The 23,034-nt window shown below is 39.7% G+C and overlaps 1 protein-coding gene across 7 annotated transcripts in view; it reads right to left on the bottom strand.

The window, feature by feature from the left end:
* The window catches only part of CTCF (CCCTC-binding factor), a 47,792-nt gene that overhangs the window by 16,990 nt on the left and 7,768 nt on the right, over nt 1–23,034 (bottom strand). For all 7 annotated transcript variants that reach the window (XM_019655723.1, XM_019655730.1, XM_019655680.1 and 4 more), the window contains 2 exons: nt 1,592–2,381; nt 1,066–1,236 (listed from right to left, as the gene is read on the bottom strand). In XM_019655723.1, the coding sequence (XP_019511268.1) occupies nt 1,066–1,236; nt 1,592–2,372 (952 nt within the window). In that variant the 5' untranslated portion in view covers nt 2,373–2,381. The remainder of the gene's footprint in view (nt 1–1,065; nt 1,237–1,591; nt 2,382–23,034) is intronic.

A 23,034-nucleotide genomic window follows, 5' to 3' on the forward strand; every position in this document is an offset into this window, starting at 1 on the left:
GTATGAATTAGTCCTGCCAAATCAGCTCTGAGTGCCAGACAGATCAAACTTATTTTCAAAGCTGAGGGCTAGACCATGACATCCAGTGCCCACATCAACACACTCCCATTTTAGAAAGTCCTATCGTGGGGCTAGCTGCTTTTATCTGGTCATATGCCACTTTCATAGTGTCTACAAACCACCAAATAAAACATATCAAGTGTCTGAGTAGAAACAAGATGATGTTGAAAAGTAACTAAGTCACATCAGTAAAGAAGACACTAATGCACAGCATACTGCTTAGAGGGCAAGCTCACTGTAAAACCACAACATCAAATAAAAAACAAGAGTCATCTTTTAAAACAAGGGACACTCTGGATAGAGGAAATCTATTCTGCATGAAGAACCAGGTGAAAAAAGCTTCATTATTAGCACTTAGAGCCAAGTGCCAACACTGAAAGTGCAGAGCCCAGCAGAGAGCCTAAAGAGAGCTCCAATATAGTCCCTCTACTTGTGACTCGAGACCTGACCACAGTCAATGTGAAGCTAATATTAGAATCTGAAAGTATGTATGGAGTACAATGAATAAATGAATTGCTAGAATGGTGCCTTAAACTTTCCATTCTGAGATTATGAATTACTTATCTTCCTTGAGGTGAAACAATCAGAAACTATGGCTTTTACAAAGATAGATTTTACTTCTCTATTTCTAATGTTCTGCATCCCTGGCAATTGTTGCCTGGAAATTTGGGGGGAGGAGGGAGCATGGGCATTTTTTGTCATTGTTGTTAAAACTTTAGCAACATAATGGCGATGTCTTCAGGAAATACGACAGGTTAACTACCATGACAATCTTTTCCTGGATCACCATCCTTATGTAATTTGGATGATTTTCCCTAAATTTTCTTTACATTTGCCTATAAGTAAGTCCACCTGCCTATAAGAAATCAAGATTACATAAAGGGTACTGTAAGAAAGAACAAAAATCTTCCTTCTTTAACTCTCTGCTTAAACCAATTGGATGAAACATAAAATCCAAGTTTTAACCTTTGCTATGCTATAGTCCATAACATTCTTATCAAGCACCTGTGTGTGTGTTAAGGTGATTCCTCAGGAGCGTGACTGTTCTGAATGCCCTGCCACAGAGATGGCACTTGTGTGGTCTCTCGTCAGTGTGACTTTTCATATGACGATCCAAATTTGAACGCCGCGGACACGTGTAACTGCAAAGCTCACACTGGAATGTCTTCTTTACACCTATATGTAAAATAAAACACTTATACTTGTTGTAGGGTTAAAAAATGTTAAGATTAATCCTAATCTTAAATTTCTACAAATATATTTTATTAGCCTCTTACAATTAGACCCAATCAAAGTCATGTTAGGTCATAATTATCTCACACCAGTAATAGATTTACTTCTTTCACTTCCGGACTTAAAAAGTACTCGATCTGGAAAAACTTCTTTTAGATTGGCTAAAAAGACTAATACCTACATCATCTTTTAAAAAAAAAATCCATTTAATGTAAAATAGCCTGAATATGCACTGTGTTATGTGCTTTATTTATTCCAAACTGGTTCTATGACAGTATAATGGATAAAATAATTTTACCTTTCTTTTTAATTTTTGTTGGTTTTGGAGGCTTCATGTTACCAACCACTTTCTCTGCATTAACCTCCGACAGCAAACCCTCCTGCTGCTCTTCCTCAAAATCGTAGACAGACACATCCACATCTTTGCCCTCCTCTGTGTAACGCAGTTTGCTCTTTTTGGTTTTCTTTGTTTTTTTGGCTGGTGGCTGATAGTCTGGATCTTTTTGCCAACTAGGATCTTCCTGAGGCGGAAGTTCCCCTTGCTCTAGTGTCTCCACCTCTCCATTGGCCCCCACTTTCACCACTTGAAACCCTTCAGGCAAAGGTAAGGTGTGACATATCATGGGTTCACTTTCTGCAAGGCCCTCTTTAGACACTTCATTCTCATAAGCCCCCTGAAGTTCATCTACCGAAGTGGTAGCAACAGGTACAGTCACGGGAACAGGTACTTGAACAAGCTGAAGCTCTCCTATGTTTATGGGCTGTTCCTCCATATTTACAACCTGCAAGGTTATGATCTGGGTATCGTCCACAGCAGCCTCTGCTTCTGGAGCGACTGCACCCTCCATTACTTCAGTCTTCATCTGAAGAAGGGTAGGATCCAGCTGTTCCATCATTACCATCTGTACACTGCTATTGACATCCTGGACCACCTCGCCCCCATCGGTCTGGTTCTGGGGTAAGTGGCAAGCGTCCTCTTCCTGGCCCCCTTCCCGGCGTCTCTGGTAAGTCTTTCTCTCCTTTCCTTTAATGAAAGTTTCAGACTCCTCCACAATGGCTTCAACCGCCTCACCTTCCATTTCCCCTTCCTTTATTAAGGGAGAACAGATTGTTATTTAAAATAAAGTTTGTCTAAACAAAGATATATACAACACATTTTAAAACAAAAAAGACTCCTGATGAATGAATTAATTAAGCATCAATGGTTGTTAATATTACAAAAGGACACAACAGATATTATGTACCTCCTGATGGAAGAACAAAACACTTTGGAAGCAGTCTTGCCAAAAACAAAAAAATTTGAAATGAATATAGCCTCTAGGTCCACCTACCAATTAACAGGAAGTTGGTGACAGAGGATGTTAAATTACACCATGGGTGAAATCCGACTAAAGGAACTATGCAGTTTCTTCTACAAATAAATCACCAGGAGAAAAAACTGCAAGGATAGAGGGAGAACCTACAGATCAGTGGTTCTCAAGCCGGGGCAGGTGTGCTGCTAGCTAGCATCCAGTGGCAGAGGCCAGAGATGTTACTAAACATCCTACTATGCACAGGTCAGTCCTCCACAAGAAAGTATTATCGGGTCCCAAATGTCAACAGTGCCGAGGCTGAGAAACCCTGACACAAACAAAAGAGATTTAAAAGATGCAGCAATCAATCACAACTTATGGATCTTCTTTAGATCCTGATTCAAACCAACAAATGGTAAAAAAAAAAGATAGGCGATAGATTCAACTCTGGATATTTGATGATATTAAATTATTAACAAAACCAGTTTAACTCTTATACATTTCCTATAACTATTTATAAAAACTCACTGAGAGAGGGCCTGGCTGTTTTTAGCTAAACTGTACCTAAGAAAACATGCCCTGTTAATGATTTTTTTTTTCACCTTTTTCAGGAGCCAGAATCAGAACTTGGATCCAGGCTCCAACTGCCCTGCTTGTAACTACCACACAACACTATCTCCTGTGTCATATCACGAACTTGATATTTGTATATCTCTCTCCTCTTTGAGGACAGGGACCATGTATAATAAATAGTTTTTACTCTTTAGCACTTTGCCCAGGTTGGTAGTACTCGATAAATGCTATCTGAATACTTAATAGAAAACAAACAAAAATCCGCCAATTCATCGTTTCTGGCGCTTAGGTCTTGTTGAGTACTGAGAGTAAGATGGGTGTGAAAAACCATCTAATTGATAGCAATAACAGGACTTCAAACCCACACGAAAGAAATCAGTGAAATCCAGACTAACTCAAGACTACACAGCTAATTCAAAATTAAAATTTAAAGTGGTTTGTTTTCTTGCCCTTGTCTTAAACAAAGCTTTTGCTATTTCTATTAGACTAACATTTCTCCAATTCTCTGTCTGGGGCACCTTAACACTGTATCCATGCTAACAGTCAGAGAAGGCTCTTAAGACAGGACCACCTGCAAGGTAGTACAAAGCCTACAGAGCAGCGGTTCTCAACCTGTGGGTCGCGACCCCTTTGGGGGTCAAACGACCCTTTCACAGGGGTCGCCTAAGACCATCGGAAAACAAAAAGATACTTACATTACGATTTGTAACAGTAGCAAAATTACAGTTATAGAGTAGCAACGAAAATAATTTTATGGTTGGGGGTCACCACAACATAAGGAACTGTATTAAGGGGTTGCGGCATTAGGAAGGTTGAGAACCGCTGCTACAGAGGGATGGGCAAGGCCTGGTCCTGCATTCTAGGAGTTACTAACATACGGGACAGGATAGGTACAATGGTTCCAAGGTAAAAATAGGTAAATTTGGGGAACCCTACCTAATCAGGTGTGAGATCAAGATGCTTCATAAAAGGGGAATTTGAATGGAACCCTGAAACATGGGTGGGATATTTAGAGGCAGAGTGATGTATATTTTGCAGGGAAAGCGACTGTATCCTTACATAGAATAAATATATGAGAGAATTGGTTATGAGAAAGAATAAAATTTGGCTTAAAGCATAGGACAGAGAAAAGGGTAGAGAGAGACAGGAGAAAGACGTGTTGGTTGTGGTCATTGTTTGGGAGGTCTTGCTTGACAAAATACAAAGACTATATACCATATGGGTTGGCACTGAGAAACTAATTGGGAAGTTAAGATTTACTGGGTTCACAAAGAACAGTGCTTGAGGGACAGCCGAGTGGCACATTGGTTACGAGTTGGCTTGGGATGCCAGCTCTGAGCAGCAGAGCCCTGGTTCGGATCCCACATGCGGGCCAGTGACGCTGCGCCCTCTACAGCTAAGATGGTGAACAACAGCTCCACCTGGAGCTGGGCTGCCATGAGTCGCCAGCGACAGCGTAGGCTACAGTGGGACTGGTCGGCAGATGGCGTGAGTTTTTGTGAGCCGCCATCCAACGGCTGGCGAACGACTGCCTCACCCTGGAAAAGCACAATGATAATATCAACATGGGCCAGTGAAGCGACGTCCTCCACAACTAGACTGAAGAATGAAAGGACAGCAACTTGTCTGTTCCCCTTCCCCAATTCCCCAATAAAATCTTAAAAAAAAAAGTGCTTGATTTCCACAACAAAGTGTGTCTCTTTATCTGTAGAAGGGAGAGACACATGATACATATAAGACCCCTCTGGCTTTCAAGGCCCCTCATTATCTAACCCCAGATAACCTATTCAGATTTATGATTTGTTGCTCTGTAGCCATTACTTTTCTTTGAATCTGCCTGCTGATAAAATAACCATAGTACTTTGCATTTAAATTTTTCTTAAAATGACCCATTTCCCCCACTTGCTTGTGAAGTTTCTTTTAGGGCAAAAACCAGTTTGAAGCAACCTACATTTTGGGGCAGATTCAGCAAGTCCCACTACCTGCATGGAACAAAACCAAGGTTGATGGAAGACCTTGTGGGCTGCTAGGCTGTCAGTCCGATTTGTTCTGCCATTACCTACTTTCATTAGTCCCTTGTTCTCAACAACCAAAAGAAAAAATGCTCAATGCAAAAAGCCTCTTACTAGCTGTTCCGTTAATAGTGGGGACAAATGTAACAAAATGTTGCTGCAGAAGGTGAGGGTCAAGGGACATTGTAGAGTGCTTTATAATTTGCCTATAAATAACCAATATTGTTCAGATGGATTATTCTTGGGATAGGAATACTCTATACTAGCCACCAGAAATATAATGGAAGCCACAAATGTGAGTCACATATATTTAAATTTTAAATTTTCTAGTAGCCATATTGAAAAAGTAAAAAGAAACAGGTAAAATTAATTTTAGTAATCTATTTTGTTTAATCCAGTATGTCCAAAATATTATCGTTTAAGATGTAACCAATACAAAAAATTAATTAGACATTTTGTATTTTTTTCATAATGAGCCTCTGAAATCTAGTATGTATTTTACACTTATAGTATGCCTCAATTCAAACTAGTCACACTGTAGGCCCTCAACAGCCACATGTGGCTAGGGGCTATTGTATTGGACAGCAAAACTTTATACCTTTATTACGCAGGGTCGGAGAACCAGCAGCACTGGCATAACCTTGAACGTGCTAGAAACACAACTTCATGCCCCATCCTTGACTCACAGAACCAGAATTTGCCATTAAATAGATCCCCAAGTGGTTTCATATATTCAAGTTTAAGAAGTACTACTTTATACCATTACTCTTCACATATTTTTTTTAAAGTTTTCTAGACCACTAAGGTCTCAAAATTAGTACCCCAGAAAAAGATAACTCCAAATGTTGGAGCTAGGGAACAGAGGAAAAACCCCATCTACTTTTGCAACATTCTTGGGAAAAGTAACAAAGGACAAGGAACAAAAATTCACAAGCTGAGCTATAAATGTTAATGTTGGCCCTGCCAGAAAAATCACTCCATAATCCCAGGCTATTTAGACATCCTCTGTAATAAAACTGGTGGAGGAAAAAACATGTAATCTCTGAGCTCTGTGGGGTTGCATAGCATACAACAATTTGAGGAACACAGAAAAATCCATCTTGTCTATCTTGAGAGCTTAAAATGTTAGAAATTGCTTGCAAATAACCAAGTCCAACTGAAAAGAGGTCATGGAATCATAAACCGGGTAGAAAAAGAATTGGTACAAAGGAGGACAAACTGAAACCCGTAGTGTTGCCAGGGTGTTGAGGTGACTGACAAAAGAGTATTCTCTCACTGGATAAAACACAAGGCATAAAAAGGTCTATGAACATCTACTCAGGGCCTTAAAGCAGTAGCTCCTATTTTTACTGAAAAGAATCATACTCAAAGTAGCAAGCCACCAACCTCTCTCATACACTGCTTAGAAATCTCAGAGGATGCCTCAAGCAGTGGATGGATCCTGTTACCTAACTTCCTCCAGGGGAGAGTCTCTCCTCTAAATCTATAACAAACCTAATAGGCTGTACCAGGTCTCTCACCCCAGGGGACTGTGTTCTCCTAGCTGTGTCACCTCCCACCCTGTTAGCAGTTCTGACCCATCTCCTCCCTTCCTCTATGGAGTCAGCTCTGCTTCCACTGAGACAGAAAGGGGGGGGGGAGAGGGATGGGGAGTGAGGGAGAGGGGGAGGTGTCGACACTGAGACTTGCTCAATATTCTCTTTCTCTTCTTGCTTGGGTCAGCCACACTTGCTAAGGTTTTGTAAAATCTTTTTGTGGATTGACACCACTAAAAGAGGGTCTACATTCACTTCTGAGAACTTTTTTTCAGGTTATCAAAGTACGTTAACTTGTTTTATAGAAATCTGGAAAATGAAGCACATAAAAAAGGTTTTTTTTAGTTGTTTATAATTTCTAGCACTTTGGTGTTGTCTTCTCAGTTTTTTCCCCTTTGTGGATATGTTTTATATAGACAACATTATACTATACATATAATTTGCATATACTTGTATATGGCTTTGCTCTCCTATCTTAAGAACCTGTCCTTACTAAAAAGGACTCTACTCCCTCCTTAGCCCTCTGGTCCTTCTGCTTCGTTCACAAGCACCATTCATCAAGAACCACACCAGTCAATCCAAAGGCCTTCCCCTCATCCTCAACCTCAGTTTCTCTGGCACCTGACAGTATGAAACTCATATATCTCCATCATTAGCTTGTTTTCTACCTTGGCCCCTGCCTTTCCTAGGCCTCTTTCCCTTGTCTCAGAAAGCACATCAATGCTGTTCCTTTATCTGTAGCCACTCCTTTCAAATCCACATCTGCAATCCTAGTTTCACTGTCTAAAGAATCTCTCTCTATGTGGATGTTTGGCTGTGATCTCCAACTCAATAGCACTGGAAAAGGAATAAAGAAACCTGGACTCTAGTTCCTAATTCATTACTAACCAACTAAATAAGCTTGACAAAGCAGTTTAGTCCTCTGGGCCTCAGTATCACACATAAAATGGAACTCTGAAGACCAGATCTTTCCTGTATTCTCTGTCATCTTGGTGAAAAAGTACAGCTTAGGAACAATTTCTTTTTTAATCATTTGAATCACCTTTTGGGTAGAGGGTAGGCAGGAGAAAGTTCTCTCAGACTGAGGCAGGGTGATCCTGGCACCTGGAGGTGAGGAGGCTAGAAGAGAGGACAACTGGCACCGGAGCACTTCCCTGCCCCTGCTGACTGGTCAAGTGGAGGATGCAGAGGCCTAGCCTGGAACACAAAGGACCCTGAAGTCTGCTCCTGCTCCTAGGGCACGAGCTTGGCCTGTGCCCTCAGGGACCTGCTGGATCAGCCCTCTCCTCTTCCCTCAGCCTCATCTCCACCAGCTCTATGCTGCTCAAATCTTGCCCATCTCAAAACTTCCCTTAACTACACCTGACAATTAACTTAGCACCTGCTCTCTGCATTCCCTCTATGCTCACCCCCAAACTAGCTGTCTCCACTCCTTTACCTCTTCCACCCCTTGGTTCATCAGCCTGGTTTCTGTTTCTCAATACTCTACTGAATAGCTGTGAAGCCAGCAATGCCTCTTAACTGGTAAATCCAAAAGAGACTTTTCAGTCCTTATCTGACTTGACCTCTCTATGGAATTCAGCATTCTAGTCTAGGCTTCACCCCAGAATTATGCCAGACCATCAGAAAACTGGGTATACTTGGGTCACATGATCTTATTATCCTCTATACAACTGTTTTCACCAAGTTTTGTTTTGGCATTATGCCCTTGGCTTACACTAAAGGATACGTGGGAGAAATTACATTTGGAATTACATGCTTGGAAAACCTTTTCTTCAACTAAGGAATTTTTTCCTTTCATTGTTAAGATCTATGTACTGTGTTTCCCCATATATAAGACGCATCCTTTTTCAAAAAATTTGGGGTCTAAAAACTGGATGCGTCTTATACAGTGGTTGTAGCTTTTTTAACTTGCATTTCCCACTTTTTTGCGCTTGTTGTCTTTGTGCTCAGTTTCGCACTTGTTACCGGTATATTACAGTAGGTTACGTTTTGCCACATTCTGCCCAGAAATGGCTCAGAAAAGATTTTCGTACAGTGCTGAATTCAAGTTAAAAGTGATCCAGTTTGCAAAAGTGAATGGAAATCGTGCTGCTGAAGGGAAGTTTGGTCCTCCTCCAACTGAGAAAACAATCTGAGACTGGCTACGGGAAGAAGAAACCCTACTGAAAACGCCACGGCTGAAGAAAGCCATGAGAGGCAATCTATGAAGACAGTGATTCGTCATCAGACACATGACAAGCTAATGGTTGGGAGTTTTGACAGTGATGAGTTGTTGTATGAATTTTATGATGAATAAAACTTGAGTTCAATAACTTTATGTAATACATTTTTCCCAAAATTGTGATGCGTCTTATACATGGGGAAATATGGTAATAGGCTCATGTTACTATTTTTTTAGTTGGCCACACATTGATCAATTTTTTCCCTCAAACTATGTAGTAATAACTTTCTATTCTAATTGGTATTTTTTAAAGTTTTGACTTTATATCATTTACTATTTGTATTTTCTAAACATTTCTTCAAATTTTTTCAAATAAGATGGGCCATAAACAAACATTAATTTGTACTATACACACACACACACACACACACACACACACACACACACACACACAAAATCTCTCTCTCTCGCTCCAATAAATAGAAAATACAAAAAAACCCCAGAAATATAATTATACCATTCTTAAAAAAATCAAAATCAAAATAACCTCAATAAAAATTTGCAGATCTATCAGAAGATTACAAAACTATTCCAGGAGGCATGAAAGACCTCATTCAATAGGAACACTACTATCCATATCTATGATAAGAAAGGCCATTGTAAGGATATTAAAACAGAAGAGAGAATCCAGAAACAACTCTAGCATATAAAAAGTTGTTCTTTTAAATTATTGAAGAAAATAGGATTATTTCATAAAAGGTGCCCCCCCCAAAGGACCGTATTTCCCCATGTATAAGACGCACCTTAATTTGGAGGCCTGAAATTTGAAAAAATAAAATAAAAAGTATCATAAAGTTATTGAACTCAAGTTTTATTCATCATAAAATTCATACAACAACTCATCACTGTCAAAACTCCCAACCATTAGCTTGTCCTCATGTGTCTGATGATGAATCACTGTCTTCATAGATTGCCTCTCATGGCTTTCTTCAGCTGTGGCTTTTTCAGTAGGGTTTCTTCTTCCCATAGCCAGTCTCAGATTGTTTTCTCAGTTGGAGGAGGACCAAACTTCCCTTCAGCAGCACGATTTCCATTCAGTTTTGCAAACTGGATCACTTTTAACTTGAATTCAGCACTGTACGAAAATCTTTTCTGAGCCATTTCTGGGCAGAACGTGGCAAAACGTAACCTACTGTAATATACCGATAACAAGTGCGAAACAAGGAGCGCAAAGACAACAAGCGTGAAAAAGCGGGAAATGCAAGTAAAAAAATCTACAACCACTGTATAAGACAAACCCAGTTTTTAGACCCCAAAATTTTCAAAAAAGGATGCATCTTATGCATGGGGAAATATGGTATTTGGAAAATACTGAACTTTACCTTTAATCTATCAGGAATATATTTTGTTGTTTATGAGATAAAGAGACATTACCAACCAACCAAAAAATAACAACCTTAAGGATATAGGTAAATAACCTTCTAATCTCAGAATGAGAAAGGCTTTGTGCTTAGATGCATAGATTATAGGAAAAAACCAGAAAAATTACTGAAATTTTTATTAAAGTAAAAACCAAAAAACCAATCCCCACTCAAAAACTTATAAAGAGGGTGCCAAAAAAATGTATACACATTAAAAGAAAGGAAAACTGTATTAAAATTGTAATACTCGATATATACCAATAACAAAAGATGCATACAAGTCACGTCTGACTTCTGCAATTACAAGAGGTGCTCAGAGTGGTTACCATCAGTGTCCAGACACTTCTGATTACAGCAAACTACTACTGCTTGAGCAACACTGACCAAAGTGTCCACCTGTATACATTTTTTGGGCACCCCTAGTATATGACAAAAACATGCTGAACAAAATTAAAAACAAAATGTTCAACAAGAAAAAAGTATTTGCAGAATATAAGGAGTAACACCCTTATAAGTAATTTAAAATTTTATAAGAAAAAGATGAACACCAAAAGACAACATTGGGCAAAGGACAAAAAGAGATGACTCAAGAAATACAAATGGCAGATAAATTAAAAGAAAAAAACACACCTGATCTCCATAATACTAAAAGAATGCAATACTAAAAGACAGCATTTTACCTCTATTAAAGTGCTAAGGCTGTTTTAAAGAATAATTCTCAATGTTGGTCATGGTGCAGTGAAATCAGCAGTGATATGAATCAAGAATTTAAAAATATTCAAATTGTGATCCAGTAATTCCACTTCAGACCTTATGTCCAGAAATAGAGATGCACACCAAGATTATTTACTTTGATTAATAATGTCCTTATAATGATAAACAACCTAAAAGTACAACCATAGAAGAATAGTTAAACCTGGTAAATGATGATATATCCACAAAATGTAATATTATGCAGACATTAAAAATCTTGTTTTAGGGCCCTCCAAGTGGCATGTTGGATAACAGCTGGCTTGGGACGCCAGCTCTGAGCAGCAGGGCCCCGGTTCGGATCCCACATGAGGGCCAGTGACACTGCCCTCTACAGCTAAGATGCTGAACAACAGCTCAACCTGGAGCTGGGCTGCCATGAGTCGACGGCGACGATGTAGAATGCAGCCCTTGCTGCAGTGGGCTGCCATAAGCTACTGTGTGTGGCCAGCAGCCAGAGTGAGCAGCCGGCTGTCAGTGTGAGCTGCCAAGAGCCACTGTGAGCGGCCGTCCGGAGGCTGGCGACCGATCTGCCTCAGCCGGGAAGAGCGCAATGATAATACCAGCATGGGTCAGTGAAGCAATGTCCTCCACTACTAGACTGAAGAACAAAAGAACAGCAACTTGTCTGTACCCCTTCCCCCAATTCCCCAATTAAAAAAAAAAATCTTGTTTTAATGTAATACTTAATATGAGAAAAATGCTTGTGCCACATTTAGAAAACAAATAGTTAAAAAAAAAAAAAGGGGCAGGAGAAGCAGAATGGAAACATTAAGACATTAAGAGCTTAGGCTCTCCAGCCAGAAACTGCATTCCAATTTTGGTTCTTCTAATTACTACTACTGTGACCTGGAATATATGCTGCCTCTCTATGCCTCCATTTCCTTTTCTACAAAACAGGGAAAATAATGGAATCCGCTTTGCAGGCTGTCATAAAGATTAAATATAACAACGCATGCGCAGAGCCTGGCTAACCTGTGCTCCTCTGAATCCATATAGGCCTCTCCAGGAGGCAATGAACACATACATGTTAGATGAGAAACATATGACCTTTCAGTTTCCTAGAATTCTAATCACAAGCCCTAAATAAATTTTCCCCGCAAAAATCACTTCTTTGATAAACTACTGAATTTTGTAGGATGAAGGTAACAACCAGTTGACAGAAACTGGTGACTGACCAGCCAGAAATGAAAGAAAACTAAGAGCCAAAAAGTAACAGAACAGCTTCCAAGGCTCGTCTCTCTTACTAGTGTCCAGCATATTGCTGCCTGACTAAATCTTCCTGAAATGAGGCATAAAAAAAAAAGCATGATGGTTCAGGCTTATGGAACCAACTCCACACTCTTTGGCTTCCCTCCCAGAGCTCTGTACAATTTGTTCCCATCCTTTCCACCCACCCAACATCACCTTGGGGCATCTTCCACAAGTGCCTACTATCTTATCTCCTCCCAGTTCAAGTCATCCCCTAAATTAAAGTCTTTTGAACCTGGACCAGTGCAGAATGACCTCAAGTTTGTTTTATTTTCACTGTAGTATACTGTTCTATGTCTGTGTCTTTCACCCAAAATGACTATTAATAATATGGGCAGGAACTATGCCTTTTACTTCTGTATCCTCTATAGCAATGAATATAAAAGTGTTAGGTAAATGGCAGACACTCAATATCAGTGTCATTGTCATATGAAAAATGTACAAATGGTTCCTGCACCTGACAAGAGCAGGAAGGGAACCTGGAAAATCAAAACACTGATTGTATGCTAAGTGGAAGCTTAACTACATATATGAGTTTATTTTCAATTTATTGCTGTTTGTGTCATTTCTTAAACACAAAAATAAAAAGTCCTACCACAATTATAGGTCAGGCTTAAAAAAAAATCCTGCCACATAAAATTAAAGCTAATTGTGAATATACTGATTTTTGAAGATGTTAAGACTTAGTAATTTACCACCATTATTTGGCTGTATAGCAAATGTGTCTGGTATTTCCCAAAGACAAATAACCAAAATAACCTCTAATACTCATCATTGCAGAGTTTAGTCATTTAGGGAGACTGGTTATTACAAAATACACATGTACTAAGAATCATACATGTGTGCTGAGAATGAGATAGTGGAGGACAATTTCCAGGAGTCTATTTTATAAATAACCACCACAACTTTTTGTTTAATATACTAAAAACCCCAACTTATTTCTGGAGCATATCAGAAGTATGTCTACAGTCCTGGCAAGAAACAGTAGCCCTAAGTCCCTAGGAGCTACCATAATCCATAGCCATTCTGAAACAGTCTACTATGAAGGTCACCTAACAACTCACCTGATTCAGACTGCTCAACACAAACCATCAGACATCATCAGAAGGCAAAGAAGAGAGAAGATACCTTGCAGCTTTCTCTTTTCTAGACTTTTAAATTAGAAGAATGTTTTTACGCAGGAGACTGAAAAACCTAGTTCAGTAATGACTATAGAGAACATTAAGCACCATTATGACAAGGGAAAAAAAAGAAATGAAAAGATAATCAGTTTCTTCTGAGAATGAAAGGAAAAGCTAAGTGACTTTTATTAGATGCAGGCACTAGTCAAATACAATAAAAATTATTCACCCTTCTGGAACAAAAGTTAGGCTTAAAAAACCATATAAAATAACCACTTTACTCTGCGATTTCTGAAAATATATACACCCCATCTTATCTAAGAGCTTAAGAGATATCAAAGCAAAGTATCATGACCAATAATAGCTGTGATTGAGTACCCGGAAAGTTGTAGACTACAATAAATTGGGAGGAGCTGGGTAGAGAGGATGACTCAGTCTGAGCAGCAGAAAAATACTGGTGACCATTTATTTTAGGGTGATGGGAAATGGAAGCAGTCTTTATCTGAAGTAGCACTCACCTACTCAGTCACACATACATCTCTCTCTTCCCTGTTCTGTGCCATTAACTTTAAAAAGAACAGCTGGGGCATTTTTAAAAAAAGAATTAAAAGGGAAATAAAATACCTTTTAAGTTAAAAAAAAGTTAAGGGCATTCCAGTTTTTAACAACCTCTTTCCCCATTTGTTAATATTACAAGGTAGTCAAAACAAAATAATTATTCTAACAGCTACTTGAAAAAATATTATTTAAGGAGCTCTGAATCTAGGAAATACATACTAATAAAATACTTGTAATGGCAACAGTGAAACTACCCCAGAAGGACGTAAAAGAGTTTTTTTGCTACAAAGAATAAGAAACGCTGGCTGGCCGAGTGGCGCGTTGGTTAAGAGCTGGCTTAGGATGCCAGCTCTGAGCAGCAGGGCCCCGGTTCGGATCCCACATGAGGGCCAGTGACACTGCCCACTACAGCTAAAATGGTGAACAACAGTTCCACCTGGAGCTGGGTTGCCATACGCTACAGTGAGTGGCCAGCAGCCAGCGTGAGCGGCCGGCAGCTGGTGTGAGCTGCCAAGAGCCGCTGTGAGCGGCTGTCCAGAGAACAGCAACCAATCTGCCTCACCTGGGAAGAGCGCAATGATAATACCAACATGGGCCAGTGAAGTGACGTCCTCCACAACTAGACTGAGAACAAAAGGGACAGCAACTTGTCTGTCCCCCCACCCCCAAAATAAAGAATAAGAAACGCTAAACCAATAATTCTTTCACCAAAAGATGCCTGATGCTGGGTATAGAGATGAATTTCCTTTTTAATTACTTGGGGGCGGGGGAGTCCTACCTGCACAGGGCTGGGTGCTCAGGAAGCTTGTCATCTGGCAGGGAGGCAGACAGAACATGCAGCTAGATAGTGTGATGAATGCTGTAATAGGGATTAACACACTTCCCATGATCCTGCTACAAAGGATAGCTTAAGTAGGTGAAGGAAGGCATAAAGAGAGAATTGCTAAATTCTCTCTTCACAGGTGAGATGGACCCTGCCAGGCAAACCACAGCAGAGAGGAGCTAGAATACCCAGCATTCTAGCAAAAACAACAATATATGTGAAGAACTTAAATATGTTAAGGAATTGGAAAAATTTTATGCAAAAATATTCAACATAACAGAGTGGAAATGTACTAAACCACCTCAAATTTATTATTGTAATCTGGTTTCAGAGGCCATGTTCTAGCCCCTCATTAAGGGTGGGCTGTTTATTTCACTTATTGAACATTTATACATGAAACAGAAGACAAAGCTTATCTGGGAGTCAACATGCTAGTGCCACAGAACTGATTGGAGGCTGCCTCCCTAGCACATGCTGCCTCTCTCTGCTTTCTACAGCCTGAAGGACACTTTTGCTGGCATACAGCAACCTAATCCCTCACTTCTTTTTGTTCTCCCAAGGGTGACCACCAGATACCTCCTTGCCCATATCCCTGAAAGCAGCTCAGAGTTACACTGCCTAAGGAGCAGTCCTACAGACTTTCATCACTGGGAATAGCAGAAAGGGTGGGAATCTGTGACAAGTCTATCACCTTGAACATGTTATAAAAAGGAATAAATTACACACATACAGTGTAGAATTTACTGAACAGGCACATCTATGGATCTGGGGGCACATTCTACCTGAGAAGTGGTTCCCAAACCTGGCTGGTGTTATCAAAATCATCTCGTAAGCTCTAAAATATAGATATCCCAGAGATTCTGATTCAGTAGCCTGGGATGGAAGAGCCATTATTTCAAAAGGTCCCCAGATGATTCTGATGCAGAATCTCTGCTGACTGTAGCTTGGAAGTGACTGACCTAGAATATAACAATTATTCATTCTAAATACAGGTCTACATAAATGCAAGCTACTCAAATACCCAGTTTCTACTATGAGAATGCTTGGTTCATTCTTTAAAACAAAGAATTGTTTTGTTTATTTATTTAGATTAAAAATCTACAAAGCCTACTTCAAAACTAATGTTTCCCATAAGCAATAATGGAATGTATAATTGAAGAAGGAAGTCCTAAGGTTTAACTTCTGTTATGGATAACATCAACATTAAAAGATCTCTCTAGATGGTATGGGACAAGCTCAACACATGACAGAAGGAAAAAAAGGAAACAAACAAACAGAACGAGACATACATAATTACAGAGTGAACTCATGGTTTGTAATGTGTATCAGTGACCATGTGGCCACTGCTCTAGTATCTCTATAACCTTGTACTCACTCATGAAGGCTACTTAGCAGAACCAGACCATTATTATTTGGTAAATGGGGTCCCCTATAAGGTCAATGCTAAATTAGAAGCTAACAGCTTAAATTCAACAATGCACACTTGTACCAAAGGCATAATAATGGTAATAATGGCAATACAGTCTTTGAACAAAGATCCAGAAACAGTTTTATTAAAAAAGGTAAGATATCCTTAGTAAATAGCATAAAATATGGACAATAAAGTGTTATTCAATAGAACAAAAGAAATCTAAAAACTAGAAAAAGGATACACACACACACACACACCAATACAGACATACAGAAGTTTAAGTAAAAGAAACATGTTACAGGCCATAGCTTAACCAAGAAATTGGTGGGGAAATTACATATTTGTAAATACCCAAAAGACACAACAAGGAGAGAAGGAGCAAAGGCGGTATCTGACAAGGGGCCAGAAAGAAAAACAAACAAACAAACAAAAAACGTAAAATTTATTCCCAAGAGGAAACCAAGTCATTATTATTTCATAGTCTCAACATACACTTACAGCAAAAAATTTTAAATAGGAAGACAGTTACAAGATACAAATAAAACAGAAACACAAGAAATACTAAAAACAATTCGAGTATCCTCTATTGTTACAGAATAGTTCTGTATCATTTTCCTCTGTGGCTGTAAAACTCCTTGTATCTGCTTTCCGATAAATGATAGTGACTACGCTATGCCAGAGTCTTGTTATACAAAAGTTTACATGAACAAATGAAAAGTAGTGCGCTGAAATAATTTAGAAATTTCAGTGATTCAACTGAACTATATACTAAAAAGAGGTGCTAACCAACACTGACCTCCAAGGATGGGCTGTTCTTATCAGAGAAATTACTGAAGGATTCTAAAAAAGTCCTGGGTATCCAGAAAAAGATGAATAAGCTCAAAATCCTAACAGCCTGCTATTAGATACCAAGCTTTAATATTAGCAACAGCCAGAACCTAGTAATGCATTGTTGTACACAAGAATAAATTTTACTTAAAGTTGGTAACAGTATTAAAAAATGTCTAACACATACTGAAAACCTTATGTATGCCAGTGCACAGATAAGATGTGCTATACTTGAGAGCAATAATGTACACTCTCCACATTACTTTGCTAGATACACAATGATGTATGTTTCTCTGTATAAAGATCTAAAAAACTGAATGTATGTAAAATAACTGGCTGCAGAACCAAATGTAGGATATTCTATGAAACCCACAGACTATTCAGAGCCAGTGTGGGGAAGAACAAAAAACAGTAGATGCACTTGTCCTATATCCATGACCTTGGCTAAATCACTTTGCCTCTTAGCTGTCTTATCTGTAAAATGAGGGGATTGCCAGATGATTAAAAATTTCTCCTGGCTTTAACATCCTACACATTTTCCAGATTATCAATTAGTTTCATCTCTATAAGTAAAAAGGGAACAAGTACCTCCACTTTCCAGCTAGGAAAAAAAAAAGACGGAAAATTTTAACAAATGCATATAGTGAAGCTGTAAAAAGAGTGGAGCAAAAGGTGGTTCTCTAGCTTTGCAGTCCCGTTGTCTGTAACCCCAAAATCAGGCAATCTCTGAAACCTATTTAGATGAAGATGGGTAATGCACAGCATTCTGAGTGGCATTTACACCTGCAGTCCAAGAAATGTAAAGAGGAATCCCTGTGTCAGGCAACAATACCACAAACATAAGATACAATCTACCAGACTGGCTCTTTTCTCCCTCCATTAGGATATGTTTTAAACTAGAAAGGCTGCTCAAAGTCAGAGTATAATCACTTTGTATAACCTCCCTCCATCCCCACTGCATAAAGAACATCAAGGTATCTGCTCTTTTCTTCAAAAGCCCTCACTAATCTAGGACATATTACAACCGTTTCCTCCATCCTTGTTGGGAAAGCTAGTATGTATCATCTCCCTTTTTCAAAATAAGAAATGGAGGATTTAATTTCAGTGTAAAAAATGCTTACAGCTATAGCTATATAGTTAATAGGATAATCTACTTAGTCATTAGCTAAGATGTACACTTATCTAGAAGCCACTAAATCAAAAAATATCTATGACTGAGAACAGTCAAGAACAGGATTAAAAATGGATTCTGAATACATAACACAGACATTTCAAAATATATGCTCTCGAATTTAAAATTAACTTGGCTTGGGCCGGCCCAGTGGCCCATTGGTTAAGAGTTGGCTTGAGATGCCAGCTCTGAGCAGCAGGGCCCCGGTTCAGATCCCACATGAGAGCCAGTGATGCTGCGCCCCCTACAGCTAAGATGGTGAACAACAGCTCGGCCTGGAGCTGGGCTGCAGTGAGTAGCCAGCATCTGAGTCAGCTGCAGCCCCTGATGCACAGTAGGCTGCCATGAGCTACTGTGAGTGGCTGGCAGCCAGCGTGAGAGGGCAGTAGCCGCTGTGGGCCAATGGCCAATGAGGACTGCCTCACCTGGGAAGAGCGCAATGATAATACCAACATGGGCCAGTGAAGTGACGCCCTCCACAACTAGACTGAAGAACAAAAAGGACAGCAACTTGTCTGTTCCCCTTCCCCGATTCCCCAACGCTGTTCCGCTCCCCTAGTTCCCCAATAAAAAAATCTTAAAAATAAATAAATTAAATTAACTTGGCCCTCACTCAAAAGTCAATTTACTCTTACGTTAGAAATAATTTAAAAAATGGGGACTAGGAGGAAAGGTAAAGTATTATAGGCAAAACAAAATAAATAAAATGAGACAAACAGTAATTCTGGTGAGGTTGCCTTAAGCTAGGCTGGCATTCCATCTTGCTTGGACCAGTGTAATGGCCTCCTAACTAGTTTCCCTGCTTCTTCTCTTGCTCCCTTATCAAACCCATTTTTCACACAGTGAACACAGATTTCTAAAATGTAAATTTATTATCATCAAAGAGACTTCCCTTCTGAAACTTGCCATGCAAAACTCAGGCTGAAGTCTAAACCCTTTCACCTGGTCTATAGGGTTCCTTCAGGGCCTTATCAGCAGATCTGCATATAGCCTCATACACTCTGCTCTAATCACACTGAACTGCCAGAACATTCTAGGCTTCTCTGTCTTTGTACATGCCATTCCCTCTTCTAGGAATACACAAGCAATTCAACTCCTACCAATTTTTCCTACAGATACACTAGTACATGTGCCCAAAGAGCATATGCAAGAATGGTATCTACTAGAGCATTTTTCTCTAACAGCAAAAGATTGCAAACTCAAATGTCCAGAACAACATGTATCAGTATATCATTTGTGTTTTTAAGATACACAAACACGTTTATTCACACATATAATTTTCTTTGGAAGGGTATATGAAAAACTGGTAATATACCGGGGGTGCCAAAAAAATGTATCCAAGTGGACACTTGGGTCAACGTTGCTCAAGCAGTAGTTTGCCATAATCAGAAGTGTCTGGACACTGATGGTAACCACTCTGAGCACCTCTTGTAATTGCAGAAGTCAAATGTGACTTGTATTCATCTTTTGTTATTGGTATATATTGAGTATTACAATTTTAATAGAGTTTTCCTTTCTTAAAATGTGTATACAATCTTTGGTACCCTCTGTATATTACCTCTGGGAAAGAAAACAGGAATCAAAATTGGGAAGTTATTTCTTTCACCATCACCATTGTGTACCGTTTGAAATACTTTCCCCCATGTGCTTGTATTGAATATGGTAGTTATGGAATACTGGTATAGGACAATTACATTTTGTTTTAAAAACTGCATTATATATACATGCCCATTTATAAAAGCACAGGAAAAAACCCAAAAGGGAACACACCAAATTGTTAATGGTGTTTACCTCTGAGGAAAGAAAGTAAAAAGGTTCTTCAGGTTTTAGTGTAATTCTACAATTACGAGACTCTTCCAAAGAATGAAAGTAAACATTATTCAGATGATACAAAAAACTTTAAGACAAAATTTAAGTGAAGGAAAGTTGTAATTGCCTCTGTTGGGCCAGCTGAGTGGCACGTTGGTTAGGAGTTGGCTTGGGATGCCAGCTCTGAGCAGCCGGGCCCCAGTTCGAATCCCACATGAGTACCAGTGACACTGTGCCCTCTACAGCTATGATGACGAACAACAGCTCAACCTGGAGCTGGGCTGCCGTTGAGTTACCGACGATGGCATAGGCTGCAGTGGGGCTGGCCAGCTGCTGGCGTGAGCTTTTGTGAGCTGTCGTGAGGCGCCGTCCAATGGCCAGCAAGCGACTGCGTCACCCAGGGAGAGCGCAATGATAATACCAACATGGGCCAATGAAGCAACGTTCTCCACTAGACTGAAGAACAAAAGGACAGCAACTTGTCTGTTCCTTCCCCGATTCCCCAATATTGTTCCCCTCTCCCAATTCCCCAATAAAATCTTTAAAAAAAAAAAAAAAGAATTGCCTCTGCAACCTCAATTCCCTCTAACACTTGGGCAGATACATGGCTGGCAGTAACCTCCTGTTTCTCTCCTCATGCCTGCACTTCTACAACAGTGTTCTAGCAAGGCTCTCGAATCCACTCAAGAAGTCTAGACTTTACCGCCAGAGTATAGGCAAAAACTCCTTTACTTCATTGTATTTATCAGAAAGCTTCAGTACTACTTCCTATTGTACTGAATTCCTTTTTCCCTTTAAAAAGTATACAGTACAGATTGTGTAAAAATAACAAATTGGTAGTTGCCAGAGGTGGGGAGTGTAGGGTGGGAAAAGTAGGTGAAGGGAAAATAAATTTATTTATTAAAGAAAAAAGAAAATCTAACTATTGCAAGTGTATGTATGGCATGACTTCATTGAAGGGAGTGGGGGAAAATTTACCTAAGTAACTTAGGAAATGAATAGACTGTAACACTAAGAACTAAAGGAACTATACTAGTACATAAGCACTGTACTGTAGTTAATAAAGTTTCCTGTGGGACTGTAGGTTAACAATTCTAATACTATGCATGTATATTAGGAGTGAGCATATAACAAACAGATCATGAATAGTGGTAAGAGAGTTAAAATTAAAAAGATAATATGGTCACATTGTTAGACTTTTTTGCTTTTGTACTTGATTTTCTCTCTCTGCAGATAGTATTTCCTACTTAATCTCCTGAAACTGTACTCTCCTCTCAAAACTAAAACAACTACAAAACCCAAAAGCTTGGCTCTTCAAATGAAAATCCAGGCTTTCAATAATACTGCTTCAGCTACAAGTTTATAGATCAATTCAGGTAGCAATGTATTCTTGGTTCTCAGCTATAACTGTCCTCCCCAAAACAAGGGGAAAAAATTATACAATAGGTATAGGAAAAAACTCAGATAAGCAAGAATAGACCTATAGGTTTTACATAAACATTCTGGTTTATACCCATAGTCTCCTACCAATATATATATATATATATATACATATTTACTCTCACATGGAAGATCATATTGTGCATAATCTGCTTTCTTTATGTACAATAGAATGTCTCTAACATCTCTCCATATCAATATTCTATACATAAGCTAACGGTTACATGACATTATATTACATAGATGTGTCAATTTAACCGGTCCCTTATTGTTGAATATTATTCCCAATTTTTAGTAATTCTGCTTTAATTAAAAAAGGGGAGGTCTATTTGTATTATAAAAGTTATATAAACTATTAAAAAACAAGAAAAGTCACCCCAAACCTAACCACCCTATCAATACTAGTTTTTTATTTTGTTTTGACTAGTGTTTTCATGTCTGTCCATTTCGTTTTTTTCCCTAGGCAATCATTCATTCATTCAAATAATTACTTACAGAGCTCTTGCTATGTGCCAGGTTTTTGCTTAGGCTTTTTACTTTTATTCCATATCAATATTTTTTTGTAATTTTTTTTTTTAAGATTTTATTGGGAAATTGAGGGAGGGGAACAACGTTGGGCAATCGGGGAAGGGGAACAGACAAGTTGCTATCCTTTTGTTCTTCAGTCTAGTTGTGGAGGACGTCGCTTCACTGGTCCATGTTGGTATTATCATTGCGCTCTTCCCAGGTGAGGCAGTCGCTCACCGGCCATTGGATGGCCGCTGACGGCGGCTCTTGGCAGCTCATGCCGGCTGCTGGCCACTCACGCTGGCTGCCAGTGACTCACAGTAGCTTACAGCAGCCCACTACAGCAGGGGCTGCTGCAGCCTACACTGTTGCCGACACCTCACGGAAGCCCAGCTCCAAGCTGAGCTGTTGTTTACATCTTAGCTGCAGAGGGTGCAGCATCACTGGCCCTCATGTGGTCCTGCTGCTCAGAGCTGGAGTCCCAACTCTTAATCAACGCACCACTCAGCCGGCCCTGTACTGTATTTTTAAAAAAACCTCTCATAAGCATTTAAAAAAATTTTTTTAAAAAAGATTTTTATTGGGGAATTGGGGGAATGGGAATAGCACTGGGGAATTGGGGGAAGGGGAACAGACAAGTTGCTGTCATTTTGTTATTCAGTCTAGTTGTGGAGGACATTGCTTCACTGGCCCAAGTTGGCACCATCATTGTGCTCTTCCCAGGCAAGGCAGATCAGTCGCCAGCTTCTGGACGGCTGCTCACAGCGGCTGCTAGCCGCTCACGCTGGCTGTTGGCTACACATGGTAGCCCATGGCAGCCCACTGTAGCAGGGGCTGGAGCCTACACCATTGCAGGCGACTCATGGCAGCCCAGCTCCAGGTTGAGCTGTTGTTCAGCATCTTAGCTGTAGAGGGCAGTGTCACTGGCCCTCATATGTGGGATCCGAACCGGGGCCCTCTGGCGTCCCAAGCCAGCTCTTAACCAATGCGCCACTCGGTCGGCCCTCTCATAAGCATTTTTCTGGTTAAGCATTCCCAATCAGCTTTTCTAAGTGGTTGTCGAACATCACTCCTT

Source organism: Hipposideros armiger, unplaced genomic scaffold, assembly GCF_001890085.2.
Source record: "Hipposideros armiger isolate ML-2016 unplaced genomic scaffold, ASM189008v1 scaffold_9, whole genome shotgun sequence".
Classification (NCBI taxonomy): Eukaryota; Metazoa; Chordata; class Mammalia; order Chiroptera; family Hipposideridae; genus Hipposideros; species Hipposideros armiger.